The sequence below is a fragment of the Chiloscyllium plagiosum genome, chromosome 16 (genome assembly GCF_004010195.1).
Source record: "Chiloscyllium plagiosum isolate BGI_BamShark_2017 chromosome 16, ASM401019v2, whole genome shotgun sequence".
In the NCBI taxonomy this organism is placed as follows: Eukaryota; Metazoa; Chordata; class Chondrichthyes; order Orectolobiformes; family Hemiscylliidae; genus Chiloscyllium; species Chiloscyllium plagiosum.
Genome location: NC_057725.1, coordinates 37,956,662 through 37,977,913, shown reverse-complemented (window position 1 = coordinate 37,977,913; position 21,252 = coordinate 37,956,662). Strand labels below are relative to the sequence as shown.

Here is a 21,252-nt window from a genome sequence, read left to right as displayed (position 1 = left end):
TGCAGGATTTATGTTTATTTATTGAATTGATGCTTTGGTTAAAATGAGGTCATGAAATTGCAGAGATTTCTCTGTAACTGCAATGGTGCTTGGAGTTGGTCTCCCTGAGGTGATTTTCTCTCATAAACATAAGGCAGAACCAGTATAATTCTTTGGCTGACTAATGCATTGCAGTTTATTTCCAGCCGATGAGTGAAGGTTATGATGGTTTATAATGCTTTTGCTTTATAATGATGTGTCTTATGATCCTGATCCACAGGATCCTGATTAAGGAGCAGCGCTCCAAAAGCTAGTACTTCCAAATAAACCTGTTGAGTTATAACCTGGTGTTGTGTGATTTTTAACTTTGTCCAACCCAGTCCAATATCAGCACCGCCACATCTTTGGTTTTCCTGATTGTTTTTGGGGTAAATAATCTGCAGTTCTTAAACCAGTTTTGGTCACATCACTACAGGGTAAGTGCTTCGGAGTTACATTTCCTGCTACGTTTCCTGTGATACCTCAAAGGTCCACGTGCAGCAGTCTCTTCCCGATTGGAAAGTCAATGCATGGCATCCCAATTGACATGAGCAGAGCCACTATGCAACTTTTTTACTTAGAGAGAACATTGCTTCTGAGTCTCTCTCATTCTGCCTCAAAGGGAGGAACTGCTGTGATACAATAGCATGTTAATGGTGCTTGTTCACTTTGACTTGCCATAAGTTCAGATAAACTTTACCTTTGTTCTTGAATGAAACATAGAAGCAAGCTGTTTGCAAATCCCAACCCTAAATAATTAGACATATGAATTTCATAAGTTGTAATTATCCATACATTAATGAGGTTTCTTGAGTTTTGGATTTTATTGGAAGTAGATGTCGCAAAATTCACGTGATGTATTGTCAATTATCTTAAAATACACAACCACCTGATGAAGGAGCAGCGCTCCGAAAGCTAGTGCTTCCAGTTAAACCTGTTGGACTATAACCTGGTGTTGTGTGATTTTTAATCTTAAAATATTTTAAAAGCAAGCTTTGAAGTTTAACCCAAGCCTGTACTTTGCATGGCAAAAAAAAATGACTGTTATAATGACAGCTTGGCCTAGCTGCCATGTTCACATCGCTTTCATTTGATTGCCTGTGCCCATGGTATACTTTTCCCCTCTTAAAAAGTGCAGATTGTCTTTAAATTGCTTTATAGCCACACGATATTTACACCTCTGATAAGATCAGCTGCTAGGCAACAAGCAACTAGTGTCTAGTGCTGGCCATTGATGTATTGTGATGTTGATGACCTCTGAGCAATTTGACTTTTTATCTCAGTTTGTGATTAGGCTTAGAATGAGTACACAGTGTGAATCTGGGCTGAAAACCAAGTCTAAACAATGCTTTATCCTCCAATATCATCTTTGACTTGGTGTCCATTTTGTGCTTTCACTCCTGCAGTCATGAGACATTTTTTACCATTAAAGGAGCTACATAAATGTTATTATTGTTTGAGTCTGTCTTTGCCACATACAGTTTACTTAGGAACCAGACCTTTAGACAAAATTAACAATAGGGACAATTATGCGAGTACCGTTAAAATGACCTCAGCCTTGAACTGCATCATTATCAAGCCACCTCAGAAGATATATATGAAGTTACTCAATCCACAATTCACTGGAGCATGAAGAATGTGATAGATGTTTTGTTGGCCAGGGCCAGCTCTTTCATCACTTTCCCCATGGAATATTGCCAGTGGCATGAAACAGCAATACAGTCTCCCCAAAGGGCTTATCATTATAATGGCAAACAAATGATTTTATTGATCTCTGTCCCTAAAACTGTAAATGGTTTACCATATTGCCATTGTTTGCAAATAGCAGACTTAGTGAGAAAGCTTCTAGTCACATTCCACGATTTATTTGGATGATTCTTATTGAGGAAATATTTGAAAGTAAAAGTTACATTTAATTTTGGCATTTTGTATAGAAGATTATATTTTCATAGAAGCTGTGTTCTATAGGTAATATTTTCCAATAGACTAAAGCTTGTACATTTTAAAATCTGTTGGAAATCAGACAAAACACTTGATCTTTGTTATTTTTGGAGTGTTCTTTGAATTCTGTTATTGAGGAGAGATAGTGATTGTAAGAGACAGGTTGAGATAAAGTTTGTCCAGGTTTTTGTTTGAAATAGGGTGTCTGCAAAGGCAATAAAATTAATGAAAAGGAACACCGGAAATGCTTTCACCGATGAAAACAGGTTAGAAATGCTGGAGAAAGACCAGAGTGAATATTTCAGTACAACAGTCCTTAAGCATCTTTGCTGAATATCTGTACCATTTTTCTGTTTTATTTTAGCTTCCCAGCATCCACAGTATTCTACTTTTAGAAATACTAGGAAGTTTACTTAGAAATCATTGTTTCCGTCAGGTAAGTTTTTTGTTCTTTCCCTTAGTGCTTTCCTTTTGTGATGTGCATCTTCTGTACTGTTAGAGTACTTCTGTACTACTTCTATGTATGTCTCTATTGTGAGGAGGAGGTGATGTTTTTTAGGATACAATTGAATTTGGGTCAACTCATATTATTTTAGAAAAAATGTCAGTAGTATTAATATTTGCAAAGCAGAAAAATGCTCATGCATATACAAAAGGAGTTGAATAGCTACTTGATTGCATCCTGCATCAGAATAGGTTTACCAGATGAAAGTATCTTTGTGGACTGCGTTCTGCAGTCCTATTCTGGGTTTGACCATGATAATTTAACTGAGTCTTGAAAATCTTGCTTTTTTTTTGCATAATCTATGGATTTTAGGAGAGTGTATTCAATTGATGCTACTGTGAGGAACTTTACCCTCTTCTAGGATGCAGATGTTTTTTGCATCTGCTGTAGCATACATCTCAAGGGCAGCTTTGACAAAGATTCTTTCTCGATCTCCTGTAACGTATTATCACTGGAACAGAACAACTAATACATTATTCAAAACAGTCATTGAAGGACACTGAAACTTCTTGTAATTTTTTTTTGAGACTAGCTCCTTCATAAATTTTGGAAAGCAAAGGACTTCTGTTTAATGGTAGCCATGAACCTGTTGGACTGGACTGGACAAAGTTAAAAATCTCACAACACCAGGTTATAGTCCAACAGGTTTATTTGGAAGCACTACATTCGGCCCAATGAAGGAACTGCACTCTGAAAGCTTGTACTTCCAAATAAACCTGTTGGACTATAACCTGGTGTTGTGTGATTTTTAACTTCTGTTTATTTGTTGTTTTTAAAGAAACGGTGCTAAGAGTTGTGATTCATAATCAATTAGTTGTTGCTGTTGTAATAGGTTGTATTTGCTTTATGGAAAAGTTCTGCTGCTTCTAATTAAATGTAATTGTCCCTTCAGCATATTGATCTCCTTATTCCCTGGAAGTTGAACAAGACATATTTATGCAAAGTCATGCCCTGCTAATTCTTTCTTGTGTAGAAACATCATATAGACCATTTGAATTCCTGAATTACGCTTGAACTAGCTGAACAAACCAGCAGCAGTCATTCGATCTTGGTGAGGAAAAAAATGTTGTAGATGAACATCTGCATGGGAAAAAGAATTATTGCTAAAGTATGATATTGGTGCAATTATATTACAAACTTTGCAAATTCAGTTTGATTCTTAATAATCAGGATACAATAATAAAAAAAAGTTGGTAGCAAAATGTTTTAAGTATCTTTGAGGACAAGAACTCCATGTAACATTGTTTGTTTGATCTTATTTGACGTGGAATAGCTTCTGGGGGGGTCTATAGTTGTATTGTTAAATATTGCTAAGTATATAATCCCAATAAATCAGTTGTGTTAAAAAAAACTTATGTCTGTTAAATAATGGCATGTATTTTTAAAATAAAGCTAGTTATAACACTATTTAAACATACTGCATCTTTAAATTAATTATTAGTGATTATATTTAATGAGACATGTACAGTAAGCGCAAATGATGATCAATGACTGAACTGACCCAATTTGTCTTGAGCAATGACAGTTTAATCAGGGAACATGTTGTACTTGCATGTGGATCTGGTATCCTATGTCCAGAATAAATGATAAGTTGTTTAGTACATCAAATTCATATTGGAATTATACTCAAGAGTAAGTCTGTATTGCGCCTTTATTCAAAGCCATCAGTCATTATTGTTATTGCCTAATATTCATTGTTGCCCTTTTTCTGTATAGATCTGACATAATGACACACAAGTTACAGTAGCATGGCTGTGAGTTTCATTGTTAGACATACCTCATATTAAATCAGCGTCAGAAGAATCCAGTTTGGTAAGATTCAACATTTTCTCAAATGTCCTTTAATTGCTGTAAATGTTTTGTTAGAAGCAAGTGATAAGTTATAGACTGCATTAATTTTGTATTTAATTGGATCTTGATGCTTTGTGTAATTGATATGAGTCAATGCAAATTAGCACAGGTCTCCAAAACATATGTATGATCACATTTTCTATGAGAATAAAATATAGTTTAGATTTGTTGTATTATTGAATGGCTTGTATTGTCAGAATAATTCAAAAGCAAGAAGTTATACTTTTTGGTTGTGTCATTATGTACTCTCTCCAGTAAATATTTAAGTGTTGTCCTCTCTTTCACCTCTGTTGGTCAACCCAATTAAACTAATTGGAAGAATGAATTTGCAAATATATACTGTCAGTTCAGCTATAACATGTGTTTCTTTGACACAAATTGACTATAACGTGATTGAAGAATTTAGACCATTATTTGTAGAGCGCAAACTTTCCTTACCTGTAATGGCTATAATGTGATTCTGGCGCCGTTAGATTAAATGGTGCTGCTATTATGCAATTTTCTTATACCATGGGGGTCGCAAAGGAATGGAACTATCGAGTTGTATTAGAACCGACTGTAGTCCTTTCATGTCCTGATGACATGTAAGTAACTTCACAATGAGTGAACCGCGGAAAGAGTAACAGGACTGTGTTACGTGACCCTGATCTTGGCAACTATTATACCTTTTGTAGTGCATCCCTTCTCTTCCTGTGGTGTCTTGTCAAGATGAAGCAGCATTAACTGGTGACATTCAGGAGCTGTGCACTTCACCCTAATTTGTCACATGTCACTTTGGATCTGTGATGGTGCTGATACATTGACCTTGGGTGAAAAGTGGACAATAAATTTGAAGATGATGCAACAGCTTAAAGTAACCATTACCTGTGAAGATAAACAGATTTATGTGGCAACCAAGAAATAACAAGCAATTACCAAGCATCACAACCCAAAATACTCCTGTGAACATTCTAAAAATGAGGAGTTTGTTTCCCATTTGGTCAGTCTTCAAAAGTGAGTTGATCAGTCAGTGCCATTTTTAAGATAATGCTGTACACTTTGCAGGAATTTTTGCAGTGTATGCAGCCATGCATATGTTTTGTAATGTATTTTTGTTATCCTATGCATTACAGTTGCTTATTATCTTCAAGGTGATCTGGAGGCCAGAAGCAAGGTGAGACACGTTTTCTTCCTTTTGACCACTATCTCTGGAGCTGTGAACCCTGTACTCCAACTTAAAAGCAGGAGGCTGTTGATACCAGATCAGTTTGAGACACCTTTGGTGTGAATTATGTGTCACTGAGACGTGCTACAATCTGGTTTTGTGTAGGTTGCTGGTCATTTTGATGGGATGCCATGCATATTGGGATACAAAATGAAATGGTAAGCATCCCACTTGTACAGTGACTGATATGTCTTCAACATAGTCTACCCTGAACAATTTCTAGTTTAGGTGCTGGAAGATTACCAAAGAACAATACCAATTCTATGCTATCACAACACTTTTTCTACTCACTCAGTGAACACTTAAACGCTGCAGCTGGCTACACTTCTGTTACCACTAAAGAGATTTGTATGATGAGCAAGGAGCTCTGCCCTATCTAAATATTGCTATATATTCAGGTCAGATGACTTCAATGTTATGCTCATAATTCTGGTTGAGAAGGGCCATGCAGTGTAGTGTAGTGCAAGAAGCCAGTTAAGGTAGTAAGAAAATATGTCTGCTGCATTAAATATGGCTGCAGTGCAATTATCCATTTCTTTTTGTCCTATTCTAACACTACATACTCTCCTGCTGTTTCAGCATTGACTCTTTTCTTCATGTTGCTTTTGTTACCCTTTTGTGGAAAGAGTGTGCTGATAAACTAGTCCCACTGTTCCACAAGCTGACATAAGTGTGTGAGTACCCAATTAAATGACCAAGATGATCAGTTTGTTAAATAGATTGCTATTCAGGACAGAAGTAATTCACAGCAAGTTTTGTCATTAACAGAAAATAACTCTATTAATTGTAACAAAGTTATTCTTTAAAAATGGCATAAAATGGACAATTAATTTACTACCGTGCAACTTAGGTTTTACCCCTTTTAAAAACCCAAGTGCATTTTATTTTTAAAAATTTTATTGAAAAATAGATTTTTAAATATTACAACAAATACAAACAATAATTCAAAACAATACAAAGAAAGAACACAAAAAGGTTTAAACCGAAACTGCCCTCATGTACAAATATATAAATATATTTTAAAAAGCGCAACTAACTACTTAACTAAATAAATAATAACTAACAAATTAATAAATAATAATACAGCTCAGCAAAACAAAACACTACATCTCGAATATTGAGGGCATTAATTTTCACATATTCATACATTCGCAGCTCCCCCCCTGTCTGGATATTGGACTCGTAAAGCACAATTGTTAAGGTTATGTAAAAGCCCTTATTAGTGTGGCAGACAAATCTGTGTCCAGGTATTCCAAAAAGGGCCACCATGTCTTGTAGAAATTCTGCTTTGTGGTGTACCATATTTGTAAGAAAATCCAAGGGGATATACTCCATAACAATCTTTCACCAACCTGACAGGCCCGGAGGCATTTCAGACACCCAAACTATCAAGCTATTCTTTCTTGTGCAGAAAGTGAGGATGTTGAAGCGTTTTTTTTCCTATGCGCATCTATAGGGAATACACTGGGCTGGCCAACAAGACGAGAGATCGGATCCTTCTCCACCCTTAAACCCAAAATCCCCTCCATTGCACCTGCCACAGCACTCCAGTATTTTTGAAACCTGCCATAGGACCAGGGACAATGGGTAAGAGTGCTCGTACTAACTTTACACTTGGGGCATGTTGAAGACACTCCTGGTTTAAATTTTGACAAATGATCTGGAGCCAAGTGGACCCTGTGGAGAATCTTCATCTGTAAAGCATGGGTCCTATTGCAAATTGATATCTTTCTTGCGTTTTCCTAAATATCTTCCCATGCCTCTGAGGAGACATCAATGTCTCTCCCACACCCTGCAGAGTCGATCGAACTCATCTGAGGGGCTGCCCCTCAGTTGATAATGTAGAGTGCTGACAGAAAGTGTACTCTTAGTGCTGAGCATCATCTTCTCTTTGTCGGATTTGTGGGGATCAGTCAAAAAACGAAAGAAGTTCCTTTTAGATAGCTCATATTTCTGCGCTAACTGACCAAAAGGCATCCTTGTGTCTCCCTCAAATTAATCACCCATGCAAGACACACCCCTAGATGCCCAATGTTTGAATCCTGAATCCACCATCCCCGGCTGAAAACTCGGCATACCCACTATAGGTGTAAGCGAAGATGTTTTGACAATATTGCCTTCCGTCTGCCGAATTGCCCTCCCTGTTTTAACAGTATTGACAACTATTGGGTTATGGCAATATTCCCTAACTGTCCTCATTTTGTCTAAAAACAGCAAGGTAGTAAGGCGGCACCTTGCCTGAGAGGTTTCAATATCTAACCATATTGAAAGAGGGTCCCCACAAGCCCAATTACTCACTTAAGATAAAAGCGAGCTCGGTTGATAGTTTTTAATGTTCAGGAAATCCACTTTAGCTAATTTAATAAAGGGCCGCTTACGATGCCGGATAAAAGAATTGAATGAGCCATTTAGTCTCCTGAGCGTTTGCTTATCGAAAATTAGGGGGAACATTTGTATCGGGTATAACAAATGGGGTAGAATATTCATCTTTAATAAGAGCTATCCGATGTAATATTGAGACGGGAAGCGCCTCCCATCTTTGAAGATTTGTTTGATTTTGTCGAATAATTGAACAAAATTAGCTTTAAATAATCGATCAAGAGCTGGAGTGATGAATATGCCCAAATGCATAAAACTCTCCTGTGATTACTTAAATGGGAATCGGGATTCACCCTCAAGACCTAGCACCTTCGTAAGACCACCCATAGGCATAGCCTCGGACTTTGCAAAATTAATCTTGTACCCCGAAAAGGTGCCTAAAGAGCTGATGCATCGTATTAGGCAAGACTCTGAAACTGCTGGATTTGACAAAAAAATGAGGACATCATCCATATACAACAAAATCTTACATAATTTTGACCCCACTTCAATATATATTGAGAGCTGATGTACAGAGGTACCTCGATTATTCGAATGAGATGGACGGGTTGTATTTTGTTCAGAAAATTGATTATTCGGTTAATTGATTCATTGCCTCTCCTCTGGGGCTCAGAGTTTTCTGAAGTTTCCTTTTTCCTCGTTCAGCCTGCCTTGCACCCTCTCTCTCTGTCTCAGGGTTTGTTTCTGAGCAGCGACACACTTGTGTGTAAGGGACCTGCAGCATTGCCGAAGCCTCTTGCATCCCGCCTCCCCCACCCCCCAACATCAGTTCAATGGGATTGACACAGCGAGCACTTGCTCAGTCCGCTCCCCAGTCAGGAGACGAGGCAATAGCACACTGCACGCAAGCTGCTGTCCCCACCCTTGCCCCATGCCCTCGTCTCCTGCCCCGCTCCCTTCCGCCCCCACACACCATCTGCCCCGCCGCCCGTCCATGCTCCTCCACCCCCATTTGACCCAGCCACCCTGCCCATCTGGCAGCCCCCTGTCAGCTCCTCCACCCCCCCACATCGGGGCAGTTGGACTGGACACCAACAACAAGACTGTGGTTGCCTTTGGGGGTGAGTCTCAAAAAAATGTGCGCACGCGCTCACACAACACTTGACTGCAACCTTTTGACAAGTTCCACCTTTGCCCTCAGGGCAATGTTGGAGAATTTATCTGGGGAAGGAGGATTTAGGGTACACCCCTGTGTAGAACTCCAGGCACAGTGTGGGGAGAGAGGGAGGGAGGGCGGGTGGTCAGTCATTTGGAGATGGTGCCTGTGCTCCCATCGATGTCCAGGACTGTTCTCGGCAGCATTTCAGTAAGTCGAGTTCACTTTTAATCTTTGTAAACAAAAGACGCCATCAGTGTTGGAAACACCTCTTTGGTGTAATGTTTCTATTGGGACCTTGAGATCTTCTTCAGATAACCTGAAATTCGGATAATTGATATTCGGATAATCAAGATTCTTCTCTATTGGGATCCCTACGAATGGCTGACCTGTCCTCACCATTGTAAAAAGCAATGGTGAACAGGACAGGTCGGCTGCCCTTAAAAATACTAAAATTGCTTTATCGTACCCCATTGGTGATGACCGCAGTGAGAGGGTCACTCTCGAGAACCTTTACCCATCTTATAAAAGCTTCGCCCAAGCCAAACTGCTCTAGAGTATTAAAAAGGCATAGCCACTCAACACCGTCAAATGCCTTCTCTGCATCTAGAGAAATCACCAATCCCTGTATTGACTGTTTTTGACACACATGAATGACATTAAGCAGCCTCCCTACATTATTGGAGGATTTGCAGCCCTTTATGAAACCAGTCTGGTCCTCTTTAACAATAAAAGGTAACACACTTTCCAGCCTTAACACAAGAGTCTTAGAGAGGATTTTAAAGTCAACATTTAACAATGAAATGGGCCTGCAAGAAGCACAGTCCTCTAGGACCCTCCCTTTTTTAAGAATAAGTGAAATATTGGCCTCTCTTAGAGATGGCGGGAGATGATCGTGAGTGTATGAGTCATTGAACATGTTGAGCATCGGGCCTGACAATATGCTTAAATTCCTGATAAAATTTGTTGGGATGTCTGTCAGGACTGGGCACCTTTCCATTCTGAAGCTGTTTCACAGCCTCCTGCACCTCTTGCTTTGATAAGGAGGGATTGTGAAAAGACTGTTGTTCGAGGGTCACACCTAGAAGGTCCAGATCCTTGAAAAAGGACTCTATTTTGGCCCGCCCCTCCTCACAAACCTCAGTTTAGCATAATTTCAGAGTAAAATCTCTGAAATGCTGCATTAATTATTTTAGAATCACATAATAGGTTCCCAGCACCTTCCCTAATCGACATAATGGCTTGAGGGGCACTGCTTTTCCTGGCAAGATATGCTAGGTACTTGTCTGATTTGTCACCATACTCATAAAACCCTTGTTTTGCGAAAGTAAGTTCCTTTTATGCTGTCAGCGTGAGCACGGAATTCAATGCAAGTCCAGCGTTGTAATCCTCTGTAGCTTGGCCAGTGAGGCCTGTCAAAGTAAACCTTCTTGGCTGCCTTCAACCGTGCTTGGAGGAGACATTGCTACTCACCCTTCTGTCGCATCCTACTGGCAGGGTAGGAGGTAACTAACCCCCTGGAATAGGCTTTGGCAGTTTACCAAAGGAGGGACGGGATACTAACGAGCCTGAGTTAATGTCTAGGAGTGCCCGAAACTCCTTAGAGAAGTACTCCACAAATTTATTATATTTAAGGATAAAGGGATCCATTCGTCAGTGCCTCTATAGAGTCCCTAATCTTAACCCACAGGTACACTGGAGCGTGGTCAGAGATGGTAATATTATCAATTGTACAAGATGCCACCAAGTCCCGGGTTGCCATGGAGGTCAGAAAAAAATCAATCCTGGTGTGACATCTGTGTGGATTGGAAAAAAACATAAAATCCCTGCCTGTAGGATGGAGACGCCTTCAGACACCCAACAACCCTATCACACAGAAGCAATAATTGTTTAGTTTGTACAGAGGGTATCTGGGGGCTTTTGGGCAACTTGTCTACCGTGGGATCCATGAGACAATTAAAAGCTCCCCCTATGATGAAATGCCGAGTCTCGAGACTGATCAATTTAGAGAACGCATCTACCAGAACCTTGAGGGAAGGGCAATAAACATTTAAAACACCATATTCTTCCCTGTTTATCAGGGCTTCGAGGATTACAAACCTCCCGTGTGTGCCTTTAACACACTCTCTAGTAACTTTATTGAGAGATTCCTCATAACCAATATAGAGCTGAAAATGTGTTGCTGGAAAAGCGCAGCAGGTCAGGCAGCATCCAAGGAGCAGGAGAATCGACGTTTCGGGCATGAGCCCTTCTTCAGGAAGAATGGAAGAATTCCAGCCTTCACGCTAAGGAATTTCTGCAACCAGTCCTCAATAAATTCGACTGGCCGCTCACCTTCCTTATCCTCTGGCAGACTGACGATCCAGATATTTTTTCTACTGCCCTGTTCTCGAGGTCATCAACCTGGTCAAGCCAATTATAGACCTGTGTCCCCAGGGCTTGGATCCTATCCTTGGTGGGATCTGTATCAGCTTCCACCACTGTCACTCTACGTTCTACCACCTCCATCCTTTTCTCCAGGTCTCCCAGCTGCTGTTCATGTTTCTGCAGCATGATAGAGATCAGGGCTAGGTTCTCCTCTATCTGCTTCCCCAACATATCACAGAATTTCGCCAGTCCTTTACCAGCACCTGGTAGGAAATAGAGTCTGAGGATCCTGCAGGCTGGGGCGTGGGTCCGGCCTCTGACGTACCTGCTCCCTTCTTCGGCATCTCTGGACAGCGAAAACAAAGGTAAGTTGTTCTATAACGGTTTCTTGGGACTCCACAACCTTTCCAGAGTCCCAGGATATCGCGGTGGTGCGGGTAGGATGGGTTAGGACTTTGTCCCGCTTGTAATGTGGTGCAGAGCTCTTTTTAGTTTGCCACCATCTTGGATCCCCCCAAATGCACATTTCAAACAGTATTTGTAAGAAGCATCGAGGATGGCAAGGATATAGAATGTACTGTGAGTGGAGACTTCAACATCCATCACCAAGAGTGGCTCGACAGCACCATTGCTGACTAGATGGTTAACTCCTAAAGGATAAAGCTGCCAGACCAGATCTGCAGGTGGTGGTGAAGGAGTCAATAAGAGGGAAAAATATATTTGACCTTATCCTCACCAATCTGCTTGCTGGAATTGCATCTGTCCTTGACACTATTTGCAAGAGCCAACCACCACACAGTCCTTTTTAAATACAAGTCCTTTACATTGAGAGATACCTTACTTGGTGTTGCATGGCATTATTGCTGTGCTAAATAGGTCAGACTTCAAATAAATCTAGCAACTCAAGACTGGACATCTATGAGCAACAGTAGAATTGTGCTCTAAAATAATCTTCAAACTTGTGACCCAACATATTCTTTCTTTAATGTTACTATCAAGCTAGGGGATTGCCTTGGTTCACTGAAGGGTGCATGATGGCAAGCCAAGAGCAGCATCAGGCATACCTAAAATTAGGTGTCAATGTGGTGAAGCTACAAATCAAGACTACTTGAGTGCCAAGTAACAAGTGATTAGACGGACTAAGTGTATCCAAAACCAATGGATCAAATCTAAAATCTGCAGTTTTGCCATATCCAATGGTGATGGAGGATTAAACATCTCACTGGAGGTGTAGGCTCCACACATATCTCCATTCTGAATAAGGGAGAGCACAGCACATCGGTGTAACAGATTGTTACAACTATTGTTCAGCCCTTTCATCCAGTTGGCTGATCCATTTTGATTCGTGCAAAGATCCTCAGATCTTTCAACTGCTAGTCTTCAGCAAATTTGATTCACTTCAAATGATATTAAGCAATGACTGGAGGCATTGGATATTGTAAAGACCAGTCAGTCCATTCCCAAGCTGTTCCAGCACAGTTGGAATAACGGCATCCTCAAACAATGTGGAAAATTGAACAGGGATGTCTGTTTACAAAATGGAGGGCAGATTCAATTCTGCCAATTACCACCCCTTCAATTTCCTCTCAATTATCAATGAAGTGATGAAAGGTGTTGTCCTTATCAAGCTCCACCTGCTTACCAAACCCTGCTCACTGAAGTTGAGTTTGTTCCTCCAAGGCAACTCTGGTTCTGACCTCATTACAGCTTTGTTTCAAACATGGACAAAGAACTGAATTCCAGAAGTGAGATGAACAAGACTACCCTTGACATCATGACCACGTTTGAATGCGAGTAGAGTCAATGGAAATCAGGGAAAACTGTCTACTGGTTGGAGTCATACCTGGCACAAAGGTTGTTGGAGGTCAGTCATCTTAACTCCAGAGCATCTCTGTGGGAATTCCTCAGGGTAGTGTCCTAGGCCCCCTCATCCTGAGCTGCTTCATCAATGACTTTCATGCCATCATCAAGTTAGAAGTGGGTATGTTCACTGATGCTTGCACAATGTTCATTGCAATTTGTGACTTCTCAAATAGTGAAGCAGTCTGTGTCCAAATGAAACAAGAACTGGACAACGTCCAAGCTTGGGCTGGTACGTTTCAAAGAACAGTTGCACACACATACCAATCAATGACCATCTCCAGCAAGAGAGTCTAACCATTGTGCTTTGACATCCGGAAGCGTTATCATTCCTGAATCCACTGCAATAAATGTCCTCAGGTTACCATTGATCAGACACAGAATTGAACTGAACTAGCCATATTAATATTGTGGGCTACAAGAGCAGGTCAGAGACTAAGAGTCCTTTGGCAAGTAATTCACTGTCTAACACAGTAAAGAATATGAAGGAACACTTTCCATTAGTTTGGATATGTGCAACGCCAACAACACTCAAGAAACTTGACACCATCCAAGACAATGCAGCTGACTTGATTGACACAACATCGTGGAGCATTCACTCCCTTCACAACTGACAAAGTAGCAGCAGTATGTATCATCTGATTTCTATTTCTGTCCTTTTTTATATAAAGGTGTTATATTAGTTAGTTTCCAATCAAAGGAATCTTTCCAAGTCGAATGAGATTTGGACAGGTAAAACCAGTGCTTCAACTATCTCATCAGCTACTTCTTTTAAGATCGGAGGATGCAATCCATCAGAAGTTTATTAACTTGTAGTTTCAGCAACTTATTTAGTATTGCGTCCCTGACAATTGTAATTTTTTAACTTCCTTTTTCCTTTCAATCCCTAATTTACAGTGATTCTCAGGATACTGTTTATTTCCTCTTCAGGAAAGACTGACGCAAAATTCTGCTCAATTTGTCTGCCATCTCTTTATCATCCATTACCAATTCCCCAGAATCCTTTTCTATAGGACCAACACTAATGTTGTTAACTCTTTCCTTTTTCTTCAAATATCTGAAGAAACATTTCTTATTTGTTCTTATACTTTTGGCTAAGTTTCTCTTGTATTGTAACTTCTACCTCCTCATTAATCTTTTAGTCATTCTTTGCTTTTTAATATTATGTCCAATCTTCTGACCGGCAAGCTATCTTTGTGCAATTATATGTCTTCTCTTCGAGTTTATTACCTTTTATCTTTTTAGTTAGCCACAAACGACAGGTCTGTTGCTAAGAATTTTCCTTAAGTGTTGAAATGTATCTATTCTGTGCTTTCTAGAATATCTGTTTAAATATTTGCTACTGCATCTCTTGACTTATTCCTAAATTGCCAAATCTAATTTGTCTAATTTTGTGTCATTTGCCATCCATGTACGCTTTTGAGTGCCTTGCCTCAAAGTCACTGCTTGCATGAACAGAAAAGCTTCAGGTTGTGTCTCACTAGAGAGTCTGCAAAGCTGTGTGTGATGTTGAGTTTGCCTAGGCCCTTTGAGATGTAACCTATATGTCTTTGTCTCAGTTTTTATTTTACCCTATGATCTGTATATCTTTACTATGATCTGCTTGTACTGCTCGTAAATGAAGCTTTTCACTGTATTTAGGTATACGTGACAATAAATAAGTCAAATCAAATCAGACAGCATGTTAGGTCACAAAAAATTACACATTCCTACAAGATAACTTAGTTTCAATAAAGCTCCATTTGAAAGTTCCAACTTCTTTGCAGTTGACTGAGGGGTACACTTTGATCAGGCTGCTGGAGTAATGCAATGAGATATTATTTAATAACTTCAAAAGACCTGAAGAGTTCTCTGAAATTCATGCTTTCCTCTAGAAAAATTGAACATCACCAATGGAGTCTCTGATAATTGCTTGATATATCTCGTTCTGTGCTGACACTTCTCTCTGTGCCTCCATAGGATCTTGCAAATTATTTGAAATATGTTTAAGTCCTGAATCCAATTAGTCTTTCACATTTGAACTATTCCAGAATGAGTTTCTTTATAGAATTGTATCAGCCTCCACCATTTCCTCTGGCAGCTCATTCCATACATATACCATCCTCTATGTGAAAAAGTTGCCCCTTAGATCTCTTTTATATCTTTCCCCTCTCACCCTAAACCTATGCCCTCTAACTCCCCGACCCCAGGGAAAAGACTTTGTCTATCTATCGTATCCATGCCGCTCATAATTTTGTAAACCTCTATAAGGTCACCCCTCAGCCTCTGATGCTCCAGGGAAAACAGCCTCAGCCTGTTCAGCCTCTCCCTATAGCTCCAATCCTCAAACTCTGGCAACATCCTTGTAAATCTTTTCTGAACCCTTTCAAGTTTCACAACATCTTTCTGATTGGAAAGAGATCAGAATTGCATGCAATATTCCAACAGTGGCCTAACCAATGTCCTGTACAGCCGCAATATGACCTCCCAACTCCTGTACTCCATACTCTGACCAATAAAGGAAAACATACTAAACACCTGCAACTCTACTTTCAAGAAGCTATGAACCTGCACTCCAAGGTCTCTTTGTTCAGCAACACTCCCTAGAACCTTACCATTAAGTGTATAAGTCCTGCTAAGATTTGCTTTCCCAAAATGCAGCACCTCGCATTAATCTGAATTAAACTCCACCTGCCACTTCTCAGCCCATTGGTCCATCTGTTGTAATCTGGGGTAACCTTCTTCGCTGTCGATTACACCTCTAATTTTGGTGTCATCTGCAAACTTACTAACCATACCTCTTATGTTCGCATTCAAATCATTTACATAAATGACAAAAAGTAGAGGACCCAGCACCGATCCTTGTGGCACTCCAGTCTGAGAAACAACCCTCCACCACCACCCTCTGTCTTCTACCTTTGAGCCAGTTCTGTATCCAAATGGCTAGTTCTCCCTGTATTCCATGAGATCTCGCCAGTCTCCCATGGGGAACCTTGTCGAACGCCTTACTGAAGTCCATATAGATCACGTCCATGGCTCTGCCCTCATCAATCCTCTTTGTTACTTATTCAAAAAACTCAAATCAAGTTTGTGAGACATGGTTTCCCACGCACAAGGCCATGTTGACTATCACTAATCAGTCCTTCCCTTTCCAAATACATGTGCAGGATTCCCTCCAACAACTTGCCCACCACCATCATCAGACTTACCGGTCTGTCGTTCCCTGGCTTGTCCTTACCACCCTTCTTAAACAGTGGCACCACGTTAGCTAACCTCCAGTTTTCCGGCACCTCACCTGTGACTATTAATGATACAAATATCTCAGCAAGAGGCCCAGCAATCACTTCCCTAGCTTCCGACAGAGTTCTAGTGTACACCTGATCAGGTCCTGGGGATTTATCCACCTTTATGCATTTCAAGACATCCAACACTTCCTCCTCTGTAATATGGACTTTTTCAAGGTGTCACCATCTATTTTCCTACATTCTATATCTTCCATATTCTTTTCCACAGTAAATAGTGATGCAAAATACTTGTTTAGTATCTCCCCCATTTTCTGCGGCTCCACATAAAGACCACAATGCTGATCTTTGAGGGGCCCTATTTGCTCCCTAGTTACCCTTTTGTCCTTAATGCATTTGTAAAAACCCTTTGGATTCTCCTTAATTCTATTTGCCAAAGTTATCTCATTACCCCTTTTTGCCCTCCTGATTTCCCTCTTAAGTATACTCCTACTTCCTTTATACTGTTCTAAGGATTTACTCGATCTATCCTGTCTATACCTGACATATGCTTCCTTCTTTTTCTTAACTAAACCCTCAATTTCTTTCATCACCCAGCATTCCCTAAACCGAGCAGCCTTTCCTTTCACCCTAACAGGAATATACTTTTTCTGGACGCGCGTTATCTCATTTCTGAAGGCTTCCCATTTTTCAGCTGTCCCTTTACCTGTGAACATCTGCCCCCAATTAGCTTTTGAAAGTTCTTGCCTACTACCGTCAAAATTGGCCTTTCTCCAACTTAGAACTTCAACTTTTAGATCTGGTCTATCCTTTTCCATCACTATTTTAAATCTAATATAATTATGGTCGTTAGCCCCAAAGTGCTCCCCCACTGACACCTCAGTCACCTGCCCTGCCTTATTTCCCCAGAGTAGGTCAAGTTTTGCACCTTCTCTAGTAGGTACATCCACATACTGAAACGGAAAATGTTCTTTTACACATGAACAAATGCCTCTCCATCTAAACTCTTAACATTATGGCAGTCCCAGTCTATGTTTGGAAAGTTAAAATCCCCTACCATAACCACCCTATTATTCTTACAGATAGTTGAGATCTCCTTACAAGTTTGTTTCTCAATTTCCCTCTGACTATTAAGGGGTCTATATTACAATCCCAAAAGATGATCATCCCTTTCTTATTTCTCAGTTCCACCCAAGTAACTTCACTGGATGTATTTCTAGGAATATCCTCCCTCAGTACAGCTGTAATTCTATCCCTTATCAAAAAGTCACACACCTCCTCTCTTGCCTCCCTTTCTATCCTTCCTGTAGCATTTGTATCCTGGAACATTAAGCTGCCAGTCCTGCCCATCCCTGAGTCACGTTTCTGTAATTGCTTTGATATCCCAGTCCCATGTTCCTAACCATGCCTTGAGTTCATCTGCCTTCCCTGTTAGGCCCGTTGCATTGAAATAAATGCAGTTTAATTTATTAGTCCTACCTTTTCCCTGCCTGCCCTGACTGTTTGACTTGCTTCTGTTCTCAACTGTACCAGTCTCCGATTGATCTCTTTCCTCACTATCTCCCTGAGTCCTACCCCCCAACCTTACTAGTTTAAATCCTCCTGAGCAGCTCTAGCAAATCTCCCTGCCAGTATATTAGTCCCCTTCCAATATAGGTGCAATTCATCCTTCTTGGACAGGTCTTTATTATGAGAAATTTACTATTCTGAAGCATAAGTTTAGCTGGTTTTCATAAATCCGGAAAAGTATTTTCTGAATGTCAACCGAAACGTTAAATGTTGAAAACTTTGAAATAAGCACCTCTGGTATTTGTTGTACTGCATGTTTCAATAAAACGTCCAAGGTATGTGAAGCAGGAAGACTTTCCTCCTTCCTATGCACGAGTAAGCCAAGACTCCATTTGGTTTTTCCTTGTTTTATTTAGGGATATACAGTGGAGAAAATATCTTAATGAAGCTGAAACATGATCTCTTTTAACTTAATTATAACCAAAAACTTTATACTTCATTAACATCAATCTACTTTGACAGCTGTGCAATTGAGACCCTGCACACACAATTCATGCACAAGACGCATGATCACTGGCCAATGCCACGAGCTTCATCTAAATACACTATACTGACCAGTTGTAGCCATGCACCCTGTAAATTTACTTCTTATTTCAGTGGAAGGTACAAACTAAAGATATCCCTTAAATCCCTTTTGTGCCAACTAGTCAGTGATAAGATACGAATCTTAACCAGTTCTACTCGCTTTTCTGTATTTTCCCCTTTCAGTGTTACTCAAACAGTTATGGTAATGCCATTTACTCCTGTCCTGTCCTGTTAATATTTTCAACATTAACGGTGTCACTGCTTGCCTGTCATATGCTCAACTATACTGGTTTCCTTTGCATAAGGACCAATTGAGGCCATTAGCAGTCATAGAAATGGAAACAGACCCTTTGCCCATGCTGATGAGGGATCCTAAATTAATCTAGTCCCATTTGCCAACACTTGGCCCATATCCCTCTAACCCTTCCCATTCATATACCTATCCAGATGCCTTTTAAATGTTGTAATTGTCACAGCCTCCACCACTTCCTCTGGCAGCCTTAGGTCCCATCTGGCCCGACTAATGTAATTCTGTGTTTGTGGTATTCCTCCTTCTCCATCTGAAGTTATATGTTCTGAAACATGTCACCATCTAAAATCCTATCAACTCTATTTGCTGACAATCTGACAGCAATTTCCTAACAAATGCCAATTGGTTTATTTTCTTAAGTCAGTATAGAGCCATAGAGTTGTACAGCATGGAATCAGACCTTTTGGTCCAACTCATCCACGCCGACCAGATATCTTAAACTGATTAGTCCCATTTGTCAGCATTTGGCCCATCTCCCTTGAAACCCTTTATATTCATATACCCATCCAGATGCTTTTTAAATTTTGCAATTGTACCAGCCTCCTCCACTTCCTCTGGCAGCTCATTCCAAACACGCAAGACCCTCTGCATGGAAAAATACGATTTGTGTCAAAATCTTACAATATGTTTCCACACTAACTTTAGAATCATAGAATCCCTACAGTTCAGATGAGGCCACTCAGCCCATCAAATCTGTACCAAGTCTCCAAAGGACATTCCACTAAGACCCAGGCCCCCACCCTTTCCCTGTAATCCTGCATTTACCATGGCTAATCCATCAGAAAAGGCATTGAAGATTGCAGGGTGGGATTTACTATCTTTTGAAGTGATGTAGATCCTTATTGGATTATTGTCATATTGTCATTCTAGTTTGCTTCTAATAATGGATATTTTGGGAGTAATAATGGATAAGTTGTAATGATCTGAGTGGACTGTGTTCTCTTTTTGAAAATCGATCTTTGTTGGCTTGTTTTCCAGCTCATGGTATCATTTCAGCATTTAGTAACATTCCTGTGATTGTGCTGGCATTTCACATGTCTACTCTCTCTTATCTCTTTTAACAGCTTACTGGTTTAAGCACTTTCAACTTGTTTTGAATATTGCAACATCCAGTAAGCAAAGAAAATGTATTCTTATCTGTTTAGTACTTCAAAAAATAAATCTGTGAAGTTTTCTGCTTGTGCTCAGATACATTCTCCTTGACATTGCCATCTTTTAAGGTTCTACCTTGTTATTGATATACTGAAATTGTTCTATGTTGTTTTTGGCATCTGCACCTATACTGATCCCCAGCTCTTCTTTCTTGTCATTTTGACAAATATCTTCTAAGTGCGTCTTGTAACAATTATTTCATAATTAATTCTGTCGTCTTAATCTAATTCTGTTTTATTTGCAGTCACGTTTTGGAGTCTACTCCAGTTAATCTTAGGTCTTACTGCATGATATTTTGAGGTCTGTAGGTATGAATACACAATTTCTTCCCAATTAGTGTTTTAGTGGCATTTTGAAATTCATTTATACAGCTTCTGGTTACATGCAGTATTGCCACAAAAAATGAATTTCATCACCAACCATGTTTATATTCACCCATACTAGAAATACTTTAACTTTGATTTATATATGCCTTCAGATTATGACGTAATTAAATTCAGTTGAAAACTATGAACATGGCTCTCCTATCACAATGGATAGTGGAGCAATTAGGCATTATATTTTCCAATCCTAGTTCTTAATGCTCCAATTAAGCTCTTCTTTTTATTCTGAGCTGGCAGTCAATTAGCAAGAGAAGTACCTAGTGTTATATCAGGCTTCTTATATAAGAAATATTTGGCATGAGTATGTTACTCAGTTGCTTTTCCCCTACTGTCTCTATGGAATCTCCTTTCTTTGCCTCTGTAAAGATGAGGCCATTATTTCACCAGTGCCATGTGGGCGTTAGTCTTTGTATGGAGTAATTTAATGATTAACTTGTCAGTATTTCTGGAGCCTTTTTAAAAAATCTGTATGAGAGTGCGGTAATGGGAATTTATTTACATTTCAAGCATTAGCTTCCTTTTGGTTTAGAACAAACAAGAATTAATTTTTGATCTTCTTGTGGAAAATTCTACAGTTTGGAGTGCTTTTGTTTCAATTCGCAGATATCTTGGTGGAAGTTAGATGTAAGTAACAGTTTCTCTTGATGAAAGGAGAGTTCAGAATAGTTATGAAATGGGTTACCTCAGTGTAAGGGTTTTAGTTGGAAAGTTTTGGACCAGATGTGTTTGGTTAGAACACTGAAGGAATGTTTGAAACTGAGAAAAGTTTAAGCTCAATTGCATGCTTAATGAAGAAAAAAGCTATCAAACTCTTGAGACAAGGAATTGGAAGTGTCACTTGAGCTGATTAGTTGTGTGGAGAAGGGAACTT

General features: G+C 39.8%; 1 protein-coding gene across 9 annotated transcripts in view; it reads left to right on the top strand.

Annotated features, from left to right (window-relative positions):
* stk33 (serine/threonine kinase 33) overlaps positions 1-21,252 on the top strand; it is a 166,739-nt gene that overhangs the window by 36,579 nt on the left and 108,908 nt on the right. For 4 of the 9 annotated variants that reach the window (XM_043705845.1, XM_043705840.1, XM_043705841.1 and 1 more), the window contains exons 2-5: positions 2,324-2,395; positions 4,181-4,276; positions 4,990-5,308; positions 5,428-5,468. In XM_043705845.1, coding sequence (XP_043561780.1) covers positions 5,200-5,308; positions 5,428-5,468 — 150 coding nt within the window. In that variant the 5' untranslated portion in view covers positions 2,324-2,395; positions 4,181-4,276; positions 4,990-5,199. Of the gene's footprint in view, positions 1-2,323; positions 2,396-3,437; positions 3,516-4,180; positions 4,277-4,989; positions 5,309-5,427; positions 5,469-21,252 lie in introns of all 9 variants that reach the window. The other 5 variants (XM_043705842.1, XM_043705844.1, XM_043705843.1 and 2 more) reach the window with 4 other exon arrangements.